Source organism: Nerophis ophidion, linkage group LG11 (genome assembly GCF_033978795.1).
Source record: "Nerophis ophidion isolate RoL-2023_Sa linkage group LG11, RoL_Noph_v1.0, whole genome shotgun sequence".
In the NCBI taxonomy this organism is placed as follows: Eukaryota; Metazoa; Chordata; class Actinopteri; order Syngnathiformes; family Syngnathidae; genus Nerophis; species Nerophis ophidion.
The window spans coordinates 37,754,079-37,770,886 of NC_084621.1; the positions used below are offsets into that span (position 1 = coordinate 37,754,079).

The window sequence follows — 16,808 nt, forward strand, 5'->3', positions numbered from 1 at the left end:
ACGGGAGAAGAAGACGGCAGAGGAACGATGACGTCGTTAGCTGTCAGCGTATTTAATGACAGTTTAGTGTGTGAGTGAGATGTGTATTTAACCAAAGAGATGTAGTGTGACGAAGTGTGAGACTTATCTGAGTATGGTTGCCAGAGGGTGTTGAGGATGCGTGTTGGGATCCAGGCGGAAGTCCAGCAAGGAGCAAGGCGGAATCGAACGTCGGGGAGCAGGCAGATGGTCAAGGGCAGGAGCTTGGTTTCGTGGTCGTTAGGCAGGCGTGAGGTCGATGTCCAGGAAGGCAAGGGAAAATCCACGGGGGGTCCAAGGTGACGAGATACACAACTCGACGACAAGGAAGGATGGCGGGAAGCTGGAAGACGACACAACACAGGAGACAATGAGCACAACAGGGAAGGAGCACAGGGAAATAGTCTGCACATGCAGAGGAGCTAGATACGTGTGGGCTTACTGTACTGGGTACGTGAAGCTACGTTCTCACGTCGGATCTCAGGCTGCGTCTGCTCTTGAAGGCAGCTCGCTCATCACAGGCAGGTGTGTAGTTTGGTGAGTGTTTGCAGGTGCGAGGAGGCACGCCCGCAGTGGAGAGAGAGCACATGTGGGAGTGGCCCGTGGTGTGCTTGTCCGGACGCCCAGCAGGAGGAGACATAGCAGGAAGAGAGGAAGCAGGAGTGTGACCCATAACAGTTGTATCTGTTTAGCTGTTCCACACTCAATAACAAAAAAATATATATCATTAGTATTTTTAAATATTTAATCATAATACATGGAATTTTCTTTATTTACAATCAGGTGCTCCAGATGTATCTACCCTTCTGTGGAATATCCATATCCAATGCCAAGTTGTTTTCTGAGTCTCGCAAGGAGTATGAAAGAAGTAGGGTGAGCGAATATTTCAACCATATTTGCATAAAGTCAATAATATTTTTTGCAGACATGTACGTTTTTTATAAGAATGAATGTGACATAAGTTCAAGATTTCCACTGCTTCCTCAGGCTTTACTGGAGGTGGTCAACGATCTGTTTGAGGAGCAAACTGACTTGGAGAAGATTGTGCGGAAGATCATGCAGCGAGCGCTCACCCTCTTGCAGTGCGAGCGCTGCTCCGTGCTTCTCCTCGAGGATATCCACTCACCAGTAGGGCCTTAAGCATCAACTAAACACTCATAAAAAAACTAACGTCAGTCTGCTTACCTTGACGACATATTTGTCTCTCCATTGAGGTTGTGAAGTTCTCCAAGACGTTTGAACTTATGTCCCCCTTGAGCAACATGTCTCGTGACATAAGGTGACAGACAAAATGGAAGAAAAAGTAAAAAAAAAAAAACGCCATTAAAGGCCTACTGAAATCAGATTTTCTTATTTAAACGCCAATAGCAGGTACATTCTATGTGTCATACTTGATCATTTCTGGATATTGCCATATTTTTGCTGAAAGGATTTAGTAGAGAACATCCACGATAAAGTTTGCAACTTTTGGTCGCTAATAGAAAAACCCTGCCTTTACCGGATGTATGTGCGCGTGACGTCACCGGTTGTAGGGCTCCACACATATTCACATTGTTTTTAATGGGAGCCACCAGCAGTAAGAGCAATTCGGACCAAGAAAGCGACAATGTCCCCATTAATTTGAGCGAGGATGAAAGATGTGTGAATTAGGATATTGATAGTGAAGGACTAAAAAAAAATATATATATATATATATATATATATATATATATATATATATATATATATATATATATATATATAAAAAGCAACGGCTCCGGGCGGCGGCAGTGTGAGCGTTTCAGATGTTTTTAGACACATTAACTAGGATAATTCTGGAAGATCCCTTATCTGCTTATTGTTTTAATAGTGTTTTAGTGAGATTTTAAAGATTGTAAAGACATACCTCGAGGTCGGATGGCTGCGGTGAACACGAAATGTCTCAGAGAGAAGCCGAGGAGCCAAGCTCACAGCTGCCTTTTAAACAGCTGCTGCAGGACGACAAATACTCCAATGAGTTCTCCGGTAAGATATATATCACAATTTACCCATCCAAAAACATGCTGGTTGACGTAGAGAAAACATGTTTGCTTGACCGCTCTGTGTTAAAGCTTCACAACAAACAAAGAAACACCGGCTGTGTCTCGGTGCTAAAGACAGCTGCAATCCACCGCTTTCCACCAACAGCATTGTTCTTTATAGTCTCCATTATTAAATGAACAAATTGCAAAAGATTCAGCAACAGATGTCCAAAATACTGTGTAATTATGCCATGAACCGAGACGACTTTTAGCCGTGTTTGGTGCAGCGCTCATATTTCCTTACAGTCCGTGACGTCACGCGTACGCGTCATCATTCCGCGACGCTTTCAACAAGAAACTCACGGGAAATTTAAAATTGCAATTTAGTAAACTAAAAAGGCCGTATTGGCATGTGTTGCAATGTTAATATTTCATCATTGATGCATAAACTATCAGACTGCGTGGTCGGTAGTAGTGGCTTTCAGTAGGCCTTTAAGGATCAATAGTTAATTATTCCTGAGATTACATGAAGTGACAATGGCACCGCCAAAAATTGTTTGGATATGTTTTTTTTGTCTCACTGTGTCTTTATATCAGCCTGGAGAAGCTGTCATGCTCTGATTGGCTGATTAATAACAGCATCGCCGAGTTGGTGGCCTCCACAGGACTCCCAGTTAACATCAGTGACGTGTGCCAGGACCCACGCTTTGATGCAGAGGTTTGTCAAACTTTGCTAAAATGGTATAGTTGTACTGTTATTGTGATTTTATTTGTTCAACTGTAGGTTATCATTATGATAGTTTATTCTGCTTCTAGGCAGATCAAGCTTCAGGATTTCATATTAGATCAGTGTTGTGTGTGCCTATCTGGAATAGAACTCACCAGATAATAGGTAAGTTTGATCATAATTGATTTTAAGGTCTGTACCCCCACTTTAAACAAAATATTGTGCAGCTTTTCATTTTTGAATTAAATGTGTTATAAACTAATGGGCCTTACCTGGCTAAGCTGGTTGTAATTAATTTTTTAGCCAGCAAAATAGTTAAGACCAAACCAACAGCGTTCATTGCTGATTGCTGCTAAGTACAGCTGAATTCAGAACATGGCTAAAACGACAAAATTCACCACAATTAACACATTTAAAAAAAAAATTAAAATGTTTTTTTTTATTTAACTATCCACAATCTTTATTACTTTAGACTGTTATTGTAGCAATGCATATATATTTGTTCCTTGATTGTATGTCCTTTTTTCAATGGTGGCATTTATTATTGAGGCCAACAACAGGAAAAAACATAAAATAAATGTTCTGATCCAAAGTATCTCGTTGTATTTAAAAATAGAATAACAATATATATTTTCTTCTGCAGGGGTTGCACAAATTTTGAATCGCCTCGACAGGAACACCTTCAACGATGCAGATCAGAGACTGTTTGAGGTTAAAAAAACAAACAAACATTGCTACAAAAACATGGAGTGCACATGTTGTTGTTGTCAGTGATGTGCGTTGGTTTTCATGGTGGGTGAGGCACTGACTAAGATCTAAAAGTACACCGCCTTTAAATGTTTGCTTCAAATTATTACTTCTCTCTGCAGTTTATCATCAGATCACCAAGAATAATGACGTCAAACACTTATATTAAATATATTACAAAGTCATGGTGTGTTATAAATGTTTCTTGCAAACATTGTATTGGCGACATGCTGGGAATCAGAGACGTGCACTGGTCATTGCAAGCCAATTTGTAAGGGTTGCACATTCAGAGATAAGTGTTTCTGTCTTGAACTTGATCAGAAACATTTTGCAAATTCAGCACAAGTTTTTGCTTAAATGATAAAAATGGAATCGTTTAGAAAATATATATATCTATAAATATATTTATAACTGAGGTCAGTAAAGAAATATTCACAATGCTTTGCCTCACCTGCATCCTTTGGCCGCACATCACTGATAGTTTTGGATGGACTGAACACATACAAAATGTGAAACCTATCATATCGTTGTGATTTTTGGTCATTTTGTTTGGTTGAAGGCATTTGTGATTTTCTGTGGACTGGGCATCAACAACACTATGATGTACAATCAAGTGAAGAAGACGTGGGCCAAGCAGTCTGTAGCACTGGATGTGAGCACAGCTAACACAATGTTCATCGTAAAGTGCAAACTCTTCATCCATGTTCATGTTTCTTGACCTAAAATATGTTTCCATGTTCCCAACCCTTCCCCTCTTTTGCAATTTGTCCTTTCTTTTTTTTTTCTCGCACCACTGCAGAAATATAGCCATTAAAGTACAGTAAATCAATCACAATAATACGTTGTTATGGCCACCCTGTAGTGCTGAATAAATCACAATAATCTCCAGTGTATGACCAAGAGCATGACAGCAGAATAATGTGAAAGTAAACTATAGAGGGGAAAAAAGGTCTCATACTGATCACAAACATAAATATTTCAATACCAGCGGTGCAAAAAAATATTTAGTCCACATTCTTCAAGTGTTTCTTTTTTAATATTATCTTTAGTTATATAAAATGCTTAGAAAAAACTTAGAAACTAGCTTGACTATAATAATTGCAAATTGGTTACATAACTGCCCTACAGTAGCATTAGAGTTTATTGGAAACATGATTATAGTTGAAATGTTGTATTTATCCTCAGCTAAAACATGAACCTGCTTCTCACCTGTCTAAATATATCAGCTATTTTGTCAGTAATTCATAATAAATACATGTGCTGGTGTCTTCACCTCACATTAAATTTACTGTCACATCGTTCCTTGTGTTGGTTGAGGCCATGATGGAAAAAGTAGCAAAAGTCACATATTCAATTCTGTTTGAAGCTGAAATTAAACATTTAATACATCCATTGTGCATTCATTTAGATTGTGTGTTTTTCCAGATGTTATCCTACCACGCTACATGTTCCAAGGTAGAGGTTGACAGACTCAAGGTAATCCCAGTTGACACACAACATGCCTGTTTGCATATTATTATATGTTTTTATGTAAATGCAAGTTCTTGGCTGGTATCTTGTGACTGACAGCTGTCTTCCCCCTGTTTTTAAGGCAGCCAAAATCCCCCTGAGCAGCGAGTTGGGAATTGACGAGTTTCATTTTAACGACTTCTCTCTCGACAACGATGCTATGATTACAGCCTCGCTTAGGATGTTCCTGGAACTTGGGGTGGTCCAAACATTCAAAATAGACTATGAGGTGAGGGTATGTTTATTTACAAGAAAATAATACAGGTACTGTAATTGTTTCTTTTTGTTTTGTTAATCTTTCTTTGCTCCTCGACTCCACATAAAGTTCGGAACTTTTAGCGTTTTAGGCCTGATTGTGTAAGATCCAAGTGCAACGCACTAAACTGCATGTGCAAACTGTACTATTTATGGGCGTGTTGCGGGTGATCAACTAAGACTGCATGTGCAATTGATAAATAGTGCAGAAGTGGTGCAGATGAGAATATACTCCAATGGTCCAACCTATGCTGTTTTGTTATGTTGTGGAGTATGCAGTTCACAAATATATAAGTAACCACATTTAGGGCAATTTACTGCTGATGTGAGATCTACACAAAATAACCTATTTTAAGTGCCGGTGTTGTGATAGTGCGTCTGGAATGATCCAGAAATGCAAGAATGCATAAAAATGCATGTTGCAAGAAAAAAATAACGCCAGCAGACACCAGAAAAAATCAATTGAATTTGTTTGAATCATCCTGTTGGGTCATCCAGCAGATATGTCTTATATTTTTGTAATCCTGTTAGTCCAAATATGTCAACACACTCACACAGGACAGAGAATTATTTGTCAACATCTGTCTTGGCAGCACAACTGCCTCCTTTCTCTGAGCCATTTGTGCATAACGGTGCCAGTTTGCACACACATTTTAAACGTGTTAAATATAGACGCAAAACAGCGGCAAAAGAACAGTGTTAGGTTTGATAAATCCCATTGAGAGCGCTGAATGATTATATTTGCATCCCCTCCCAGTATTGTAGGTGGTCTAATAATCAGCATATGTTCTGCATATACATAAAGACAGATCGCTGACTGGATTGCGCTCTCTATTTTGATAATTTGAGATGCAAACCTCTGTGCACAAACTTAGTAGATCAGATTTGTACATGTTTAGTACATGCAAACCTTTAGTAGATTAGGCCCTTGGTGTAGTTTTCGGCCAAGCTAAAGTTAATGCAGGATGTCCATTAAGTTGCTTAGTGATTTAAAAAAATAAAAAAGCATATGTAGCAACAAATCTGTGGAAGGAAGATAGTGAAGTTTTTATGCATCATTTATTGGACGCTTTACATGGGCACCATTAGTTACATACAGCACATCAAGACTGTACTCTGGCCACACTGTCCAAATCAATCATCACATATTTCTGCTGTGAAATATTAATTTACTTTGATAAATGAGTTCTATAACTGTTGTATGAACAACTTATAGTGAACCTGACTTGTTTTTTCTCTCAGGTGTTGTGCCGCTGGCTTCTCACCGTGAGGAAGAACTACAGAACTGTGGCCTATCATAACTGGAGGCACGCCTTCAACGTGTCCCAGTGCATGTTTGCTATGATCACAGTAAGTTCAATGCAACTTGGCTTTAAATCTTCTCAGGTTTATTATGTTGTACTTATCAATCAGCACGTGAAGCCATGTTTCTTATTCTAGTCAAAACACTCAAGCCAAACTGCTATATTTTAAGATTCATTGTAACTTTCCAGCGTCAAGCTTACCCTAAGCTGACCCATGAGATGTTTGCCCTTGTGCCCCCATCTTGTTTTTTATTATTTCCAGTCTCTCCTCATGCCCCATTGCTCTTCTTCTTTCCACAAGTCATATACCACATTAAATAATAAAATGTGTGTAAATATTAAACAATAAGGGATCTATTAATTTTATTTGTTCATAGTCAGCCAGCTTCCAGGACCTTTTATCGGAAGCAGAGATATTGGCTCTAATGGTTGGCTGTCTGTGCCATGATTTGGACCATCGTGGCACCAATAATGCATTTCAAGCCAAGTAAGACTATGACTACAACCATGTTTGTTTTTTTAAAATATCAATAGTGATGACTCTACTGTTTTGTCAGGACGGGTTCTGCTTTGGCCTTGCTCTACGGTACGTCAGCGACCCTGGAACACCATCACTTCAATCATGCAGTTATGATCCTCCAAAGTGAGGTGAGGCCAACCTCTTTATTTATGAAATGATAATCAATAATAAAGAAGGGCAAAGGGAGACGTTATCGGTATGAGCTGTATATATATATATAAGATGTGCTTTGCTTGAAATTTTGAAATGCAAATATTGTACTAGTACGATATACAGTAGTACCTGACGGCACTCTTAACTCGAAACACTTGTATCTTAAATCAATGTCTCCCATTGAAATGAATTAATTGGTGCTTGTCCCCCCAAAACAGCACGATTTTGCCTTTTTAAAAATAAAAACTAACTTTTATATAAAACATGTTGTATAACAATATAATAGAATGTACTATTAACAAATACAGACATTTTTTTAAGTAATGTAATAATAATGTACAACATTGACCTTGGACAGTGGACTTCTCCGGTATGTCCTTCCAACTGCTCCTCTGTCAAACACCCTCAGCAGCTTCTCCATAATTTCATGGATAAATGTCCGCCGTTTTCGGCTGGCGTTATCAACTCATTCGGCTTCAGTATGGCAGTGATACGCTCAAGTTGTTTCGCCAGTTTGCTGAGACACTCAGTCATGTTTTTTCATAAATTAATTTTTTTAATTCAATGAATATCATCTACTTTTTCTTCTCACGTTCTTCCTTCCAATACCTGGAAAAACAAAATGATTTTTCATTTCTTGCTGTAAGCTAATGCTAGCGAGTAAGACCAGATGTTTTGGGTGGATCTTAAGGGTTTTACTGTAACATTTGCTACACCAAGTAATGCTTTCTGTAAAGCAGTGGTCTCCAACCACCGGGCTCGATTGGTACCGGGCCGCAGAAGAATTTTTCATTAATTTTTATTATTATTATTTTTTTTTTTTTTGTTAAATCAACATAGAAAACACAAGATACACTTACAACTAGTGCACCAACCCAAAAAAACTCCCTTTTTTATGACAAAAACCTCCCTTTTTCATGAAATAAAAAAAAATAAAAAATTCAAGTTGTTGAAAACCCTCGAGGATTAATTGCCCTAAAATATAGCACAGCATAACAATTGTGGCAAAAATATAGAATTTTCTCTCTCTTAAAAATGATAATACCAATAATTGTAATATTCCACTTTACATATGAACAACACATTTCATAGTGCTAATCTCTCTCGTCATCTGGATTGTGTCAACACAACACCAGTTTTTAATGAAGGATGACATATGTGCTGAGAAGTGACCAATTTATTTTGGTGCTAGTCTAGATAAAAATACAAAAGATGCATTCCTCTGTACAAACCTGATTTGCAAATTTTCTAAATGATGTTCAGTTTATGTTGAAAATGTTGATTTGTTTTTCGTACATGATGTATAAGTGCCCTATCATGCAACCGGTGTGTTTTTAAAGCATCCCTGTTTTAATTGTTATGCCACTCCTGAATCTCTCGTCACTCTAAATGTGCAAGAAATGGCTAGTTCCTGTTTCTATTTTTGTTATGTCGACAAATGCTTATGTTGGGAACAGTTAACCAGTCATAAAAGGGGCATCGACAACAATTATAGTAAATGTTATTCTTCTCTTGTAGATTACATCTATCTAGTGATGAATATGACACAAGCTGGTAACAGACTTTCAGATGTACGATGGTTTGTGTCTGGGGGTGTTTACCTTGACCGTTGCATTGTAGGACCATATCTGTACCTGACTGGCCCTGCAAAAGGTACAGCTAATGTCATTGGAGTCCATTAATTGTTGGTATGGGGTACATTAGTGTAGATTGAACCCTAAGCAGCACAAAGTGAGTCCTAATGTACTCTTATTATGGACAGTCATTGGTTCAGTAAGACTACATTGGAGGTTGAGGTGCATTTGAGTCTAATGCTGCTGTGACCACCAATGCTGCTGAATGTCCAATTCATGTCTGATTATGAAGAGCGGTGTCTTCAATGGATTTATTTGACCATACCACAAAAACGATCTGTCTATGTTGCAAATTAACATTACAAAGCACAACTTGATTAGGCAGCGAGCGACAACTTTTTTGGCTTTAGGCGGACATTTTCAATCAATCAATCAATGTTTACTTATATAGCCCTAAATCACTAGTGTCTCAAAGGGCTGCACAAACCACCACGACATCCTCGGTAGGCCCACATAAGGGCAAGGAAAACTCACACCCAGTGGGACATCGGTGACAATAATGACCCAGTGGGACGTCGGTGACAATGATGACTATGAGAACCTTGGAGAGGAGGAAAGCAATGGATGTCGAGCGGGTCTAACATGATACTGTGAAAGTTCAATCCACAATGGATCCAACACAGCTGCTGTTACTAATCCTTGCCTGCAATATGAATTAATATTTATTTCCATTATTTGTTTCAGGGTCACAATATCTTTGCAAACCTCTGCTCTAAAGAATACAGCAACCTGATGCAACTGTTAAAGCAAGCCATTCTCTCCACAGACCTCACTTTGCACTTTGAGTAAGTAGTCTATTCAATGAATTCACTGCAGAGGCAGGAAAGCTTGAGTTATCTATTCAATTCTTTTATTCCACGTGTCTTGCTGTGTAGAAAAGGGTTTTTTATTCCCTACACACACACACAACCGCACACATCCTTGACTGTCTTTGCTTTGAAAGGCGCAGGAGCAAGTTCTTTGAATGTGTTCTTGCTGGAAGATTCAGCTGGCCGGACGAAAAACACAGAGAGGTCCTCAGGTATTTTGTACCAAATACAATTGTGCAGTGCAGAAATAAATTGCTTTAATGAGAGTTGATGCCTTTGATAGATCCATGTTGATGACAGCCTGTGATTTGGGTGCTGTCACTCGGCCTTGGGAGATTTCCAAACAGGTTGGCAACTCAATCATGTTTGCTAATTTCCAATTTGTTACTTTGCATGTTTTAATTGCAATGCTATGCCTTTTTTGCACAATAATAGTTTTACATTATCACAATGGATATGAAAAGAAAACAAGATGGCATTGAAGTGGAGACTTTCAGCACTTACTATCTGGGAAATTTTATGCAGCATATTTACATCTTCAGGGTCTCAAAAGTACAGTCGTTGGACTACATGGAATACAGCCATACATGTCATAGTCTGTTCACGCTAGGTCTTGGTTTGTTTTCGGTTGGTTGTTCTCCTTGGTTTTGTGTTTAGCTATGTTATCGCGATCCTTGCCATCCTTTGTTTACGTTGCTGTTGCTAGGAGTGTTGGAACTCACATTTTGTATGGCATTGTATGAAAGAGTTGTTTTGACTTTTGGCGTTATTCACCACCATCATGGATTTGGAATAGAACAATCGAGGTGTGATTGAGGCGTACACTTTTGGCTCTCATCCTGTATTTCACAATACTGTAATGTGACATTTACCATTTAGGAATTAAAGCCATTGTTTTATCCCCATCTCAGGGCTCAAAACGTACACTAGTAACACTACCATTTTATGGTTTAAGTTTATTTCAGACATGTATACAGTTACAATATGATACACCACATATTTCCAGTACAAAACATCTCTTAAAAGGATTAGGAAAAAGGCTAAAACCTTCAAATAAACACAGTAGAGATTGGATGGTTTAGTGAGGTCCTTGGATCGGTCCCTTTGGCTCTGGCGTAGCGGCGAGAAGACAATCAAACTTGACTATCGAGACTAAAGGAAGTACAAGTCGTAACAAGATATTTGTAGGTGAACTTGCAAAAGGATCTTTACTGTTGTCAGAGGGGCGCATAAGAGAGGCCTACCGACCAAACTGATAGAAGCTACTCATGGGTTGAGACAGTGTGTCCCACCGGGCTTTTTGCTAGATTACTGTTTAAAGTGTCTTGATTACTTGCTTCATATAGCAAGAAAGTCACTAAGTTGTCAACGTTGATGATCTCTCCTGTTCTTCCTCTAAGCGAAGGCAAAAATGTAGAGCCAAATTTATTGGCAGTGATATTGTAAATGTAATGAATTAATTTTATAAATGAATGTGAAGGAAACAGGCACTATATTTCCATGCACTAAATTAGTCTGATTTCTCAAATAGTTAGTTTTTTGGGTATTTTCACACTTACATGTAAAGTCCCAGTGTCCATGCACACTCTTTATATGTTTGTTGCTCCCTTGCAAATATTACATCTCTAATAGCAAACAGCGTCAAGAAATGATCTTACATTGCGCTAAAAACTTGACCAAGAACGTATCGGAGCAGATGCAGGTCTCAAGCAAAGAAAGACCGGTGGGAGAAAGTCTTCTCAAAGTAATTTACGGACGGAGACTCATGAAACAAAACTATCGGATGTCTCAAAATTCGTTCTTTAGGCTCTGTGGATTGATGGAAGTGTTTTTTAAATTTGAAGAAAAACACCGTTTGTGCCCTGGCCGATACTGTTCCAGATGAAGATTGCTATTGTTTTGGACTATGTTGGCAGTGGAATACAGTTATTGTAAATCAGTTTGGAGTGCACAAATGCAGCATGAAGAGGTTTGTTCACGCTTTATTATTCACCTTTAATATGCATGCTTCATTCTCTTTGATCTCATTCGTATTTCATTTGGGAGTCTGAAATAACACAGTATTCTACATTTAGGTAACTTCTGAAATAAATCTCTTTCTTTGTTTTCTCCCATCCAAGCACTTCAAAATGTTGTTCTTTTAATTTGTTAAGCAAATAACAAGTCCCCTCTTCATTGCAATTGTTGCTTATGTTTTGCTCAAAAGGGATCTGTTCCCAAGTAATATTCTGCGCGTTAAGATTGCTGCATGCGCTATATGAAGGTTCCCCTCTAGCGAGAGATTTATTTTTCAATTGCATAATCCAGGTGTGTTAGTCCGACTTTTCAAAAACCGAACACGATCCAATTAAGATGTTTCCATGGGTTGTAGGACGCTTATACAGTATAGAGCCCAGCTATTTGAGAAATCAAACCAATTTAGTGCATGTACACGTCGTGACTGGTACAGTATTTGAGCCAACAGTATATTTCATTGTGTTTATGTAATGTGTCCATTCAGGTTGCCGAGTTGGTGACAAGTGAATTTTTTGAACAAGGTGACAGAGAAAGGTCGGAGCTAAAGTTGACGCCAGCGGTAAGAACACCCACACTTCTTACAAAATTTGTTGTTACTTTATTATGAGCAAATAAATACAAATGACCCATAATATGGTTTTGCCAATATTTTTTTAATACAATGGCACCTCAACTTGCAAGTACCTTGTCTTAAGAGTAATTTGAGATTCAAGCTTTCTCTTGGCTTTTTGTTATGCTTTAAAATGCAAGTACTTTGAGTATTTTTGCTCACGGATGAAGTAATGTTTATAACAGGCCATTGCCATTTGAGAAATAAACAGTTAATATTAGGGGTGTAAGTATTGATTGATACATCGATATATCAATTTATATTCATAAATTTCGAGCATACAGAGCTGTGCTTTACAAGTTTGCCTTCCCAGAGATAGATATCATTCTAAGATTATTTTAAAAGGGAATCAATTGGAGTTATAAATACTAGTAAAGGAAAACATTTGATTTAATAATGGCTGACTTTATATGAAGTTTATTGCATAAAATTTTCAAATTAAATCTGTTTCATTAAATCTGTGACATATGTGTCTGTGTGCCTTTAAGAGATGGTGCTGTTGTGTGTGCGAGTGCGGCAGACTAGTGAATATAGTCCCGCTACTTTGGGTTTCTGTGTGTTAAGTGTTTAAACGTGAGTTGTGGCGATCAGCAGCTCTCGTATATACAATAAGTGTGTTTTGACGCCCTGATTTTGTTACCACATGTTAAGAAAACGTCTTAGAGTGTATCTCTGACAGTCTCTTCTTCCTCATTGCCGGGCATTTCAATATTATAACTTTCAGCTACAGCACAATTGCAAAAGCCACAAGAAATACAAACGACACGACACAATGATAAAGCCGCAACACAACTTTAAACCACAGAAGACGCAGCTGACACTTAGGAAGTGTCAGTGGTGCAAGTTACCACTACGCACCGACTCCCAAAACACAAGAAGAAGTCATATGAAATAAAAGAGATGGATCAAGGCGGGGCCAACGCCATCAACAGGAGTGAGGGAGACATACACGCTTCCGCACACCTGGGACGCTGTCCGTCATCGGTGACACAAGGGTGGAAAACAAATACTGTATGGCCGGGTGGAGAACTTTATTTATCCGGTATATCTACTGTTAAAATGTTGATTAGTGTACTTTTTTTTTTCAATTGCTTGAATGTTTCAAATTTGAGCAGAAAACGTTCCCTCCAGTAATTCAATCTAAAGTGTTGGTTGCACTTTATTCAAATAAGATGTGAACACATTGGCCATTAATTTCGATACTTGCTTTTTTGTATCCAAAATTAATTTGTACATAATTCGCTTACAAAAAATAACAGGAAAATAGGAAACTTCACCTGCAGTGTCCAGTATCCATTGTTTATATCACAGTCACACTGCTTGAGTATTTTTGCTTAAAAGTAACTAAATCAATTTCAACTCAGTATATTGTTCGTATTGTTCTATCTATAAAACTAATGTTGTCGTATTGGCAACCACAAATATCCAATTGAACTGTTAAAATGAATTGTTACACTCCCGGTTATTACATATTTACAAGTTCTTGTTCCTGCCTAATTCACACAAAAAAACTAAAATCCTAAGCAATAATGAGTTAATATATTGTTACACATTGTGTCTGTTTGAATTAAACAAGAAAAAAAAAACATGTTTTTATTAGACCGTTGATGTACACGTTTGAGCGTCAAGAGTCAAAGAACGACATCCTGCCCTCCAACCACCATAACTAAGGAAGTTAGTGTAAAAGAGAAGTAGATGACCAAATCAGACAAATTACCCTATTTTCCGGAATATAGAGCACACGGGGAAATAATCCACACCCACTAAATAAAAATATTTAAAAAAACAGTTTTTCCATATTTTAGCCGCACTGGATTATAAACCGCAGATATATATGTTGTGAACTGAGTTATTTACACAAAATTATTCTATAAATGTTTTTTTACGGTGTCTGTAACACGGCAGTAAAAATGCTGATCAAACAAAACCGAAGTCATCGTCATGGACTCATTGGCTGAAGAAGCTTGCTCTCCAATCAGTTAAGCGGACTCAATAACTCCATTGTGACATCTTGGAGAATTTACAAAACTGAAACAATACATAAAATATGCTGTTGTAAGTTAATACTAACACAGACACTCTAAAACATGCTAGCATATTAGCTAATACCATCGATCCTTGCTTGGTTACATTACGATAGCATGTACAAATATGCACAAAAACACTCCTAGAGATATCACACATGGGACGGATTAGTAAGTATAAACAGTTTTTGTTATTTTGTAACACTTACAAACGTTGTTTTGAGTTACGAATGAAGAATCCATACAAGTATTATTAAATTGGTCACAATATACTGTAGGTTACTTCTACACAATCGGCATTGATAAAATTTAGACATGGGTACTGAATTCGGTAATTCTATTTCTATAGGTAATGGTCAAATTTCGACTGTACTACAGTATAATGATTCATGGAAATTCAAACGGTATAATATGTCCATACCTTTGTTGTAATTGATATCACGTCCGTTTGCGACTTCCTGATAAAAAGTGCTGTAAAGTTCCACTTTCAAAACTTGCTAACGCGATGCTAATGGATATGTCATAAGTGCTTTGGGGATATTAGCTTCAGCGATTTTACATGGCAATTTCGACACCTATAAATTTGATCATCAAAACTACAACTAAGATGCACGTTACAATCAAACACCTGAGGCCTCATGTGACTAGAGTTACATGGCATTTCTACTCTAAATAGACCTACATTCAAATCAAAAAACGGCATACACAAGTGTGCATGCACAAAGCCAAGCACATCTCTTTTTTACTTCGCAATCAATTGTAAATTAGTGCCAGATGTCGTCGTGCCAAGCCCAGACCATGCCCGCTTATAAGTACGCCGATCATGTTGAAAGTAGCCATGTGCTTGAGGTCGGCACGGTCTGACCGATAGTAGAAGGTGCTTTTTTCTCATGTTTTAAGTAAACTCAGAGCGATTGTCAGTTTAGAGCTAGACCGATAATACGATATCAATATATATCGCAGTAGACACATAATCGATATCAATATAAAATGCATTCAATCAAATATTCAATATATATATTTACATTTTTTGGCAGGAAGAAACCCAAAATTATGAAGCAAGATTTTTGGGGGGGAACTCAAAAAACAGTAAACAGGAAGTGTCACTGAGTAATGGGAGGGAAAACGCTAACAACCAGTTAACAGTATTCACTGAGCAATGGTTGGAACACGTAAACAGTCAATCATTTAACGTATTCACTGAACAATGGAAGGGACAAGCAAACAGCCAATGACGTAACAGTATAAACTACTTCTTTCCTGTTGTTCGGCTATGTGCCAGTCTCAGACCATAGTCAGGGAGACTTTCTTTCCAGGACCGATATTTTCGTCTTGGGTAACACCCTTCACTATACCCGACAATGGGTCTGCTAAGCTCCGCATTCCAGTCGATTAGTGACAGTTTGGTCTCTCTATTCTTATTTCTGCAAGACACAACCAGACAACCAGACACATTAGCCAGTCACCACTATTGCTGCATGCCACCGCTCGCTCTCCTAACTCTTCCACTAATTTCACTCATTCAACACACTGCCATTCTTAAAGGAGTACACACACACATACGTTACTCTTTTAACACTAGTTTGGTTGCTTGCGAGAAGAGAAACTATAATATCTTAATATATCAACTCAAGAACAGAAACTTGTCTTGAGTTTTGTTGGTTTTAATGTACACAGTGCGCAACATCATGACAATTCTAATGTGTTGGTTTAATTAGTTACTTTCCAAACTACTGAGTTGTCAGGTTTAAACACTGATGACATCTATTAAACAAGACAAAAGGCAAGGAATCAAACAGAGACAGACTTAAATTTGGACTCAGATCTGAGGAGAGACATGGCCACTGTACACCTTGTACAGTCCTGCACCAAGCTCTGACGAAAAAGGTTTTCGTCTCCTCTTTTATTTAGATATTCAATGTTTACGCAAAAACGCATGTCACAACAGAAATGGGGAGTATGTAAACAGTCATTGTTTTCGGTCACATTGAAGACAAAAGAAGAAGATGCCTCAGGCTTGGGCTTGTCCTGGATTCAGCTTCGGCAGGTGTTTTGAGGACAATAGAAAACCCCTCTCGTCGCATTCCAACGTACACAGCGGAGTCTTCCAAGACCTTGCTTGGTCGAACAAGGATAGCTCTCATTTATTCAATGGAAACTCAGAGAGCGGAAAGTTTTTTGATAATTTACACACATTTTTTTTAACATTTCCCGCCTGTTTATCAAATAACTTCTCCATAATCTCCTCATCCCCAATAACTTTTTCTTGCAATTTTAAGTTAATGGTTCATTTCCCTAGGACCAATTTATGTTTACACTCAGAATCCAACATCACTTTTCCCTCATAATTCTGACATTTCTGGAAACAGATCAGGAACACCATCCAGGTAGGTATCCTTGTCATCAGATTCATCTTCCTTGTCGTCCACCAGGAAGTGCATCTGAACAGATTTATCATCTGCTGGGCTAATGGCTGTGGTAA

The 16,808-nt window shown here is 38.2% G+C and overlaps 1 protein-coding gene across 1 annotated transcript in view; it reads left to right on the forward strand.

Moving 5' to 3' along the window:
- The window catches only part of pde11al (phosphodiesterase 11a, like), a 53,414-nt gene that overhangs the window by 18,959 nt on the left and 17,647 nt on the right, over nt 1-16,808 (forward strand). The window contains 16 exon segments of the mRNA XM_061915826.1: nt 802-891; nt 1,006-1,146; nt 1,233-1,297; nt 2,616-2,736; nt 2,835-2,910; nt 3,389-3,456; nt 4,052-4,144; nt 4,918-4,968; nt 5,084-5,230; nt 6,499-6,606; nt 6,938-7,047; nt 7,118-7,208; nt 9,552-9,652; nt 9,811-9,888; nt 9,960-10,023; nt 12,177-12,251. Coding sequence (XP_061771810.1) covers nt 802-891; nt 1,006-1,146; nt 1,233-1,297; nt 2,616-2,736; nt 2,835-2,910; nt 3,389-3,456; nt 4,052-4,144; nt 4,918-4,968; nt 5,084-5,230; nt 6,499-6,606; nt 6,938-7,047; nt 7,118-7,208; nt 9,552-9,652; nt 9,811-9,888; nt 9,960-10,023; nt 12,177-12,251 — 1,479 coding nt within the window.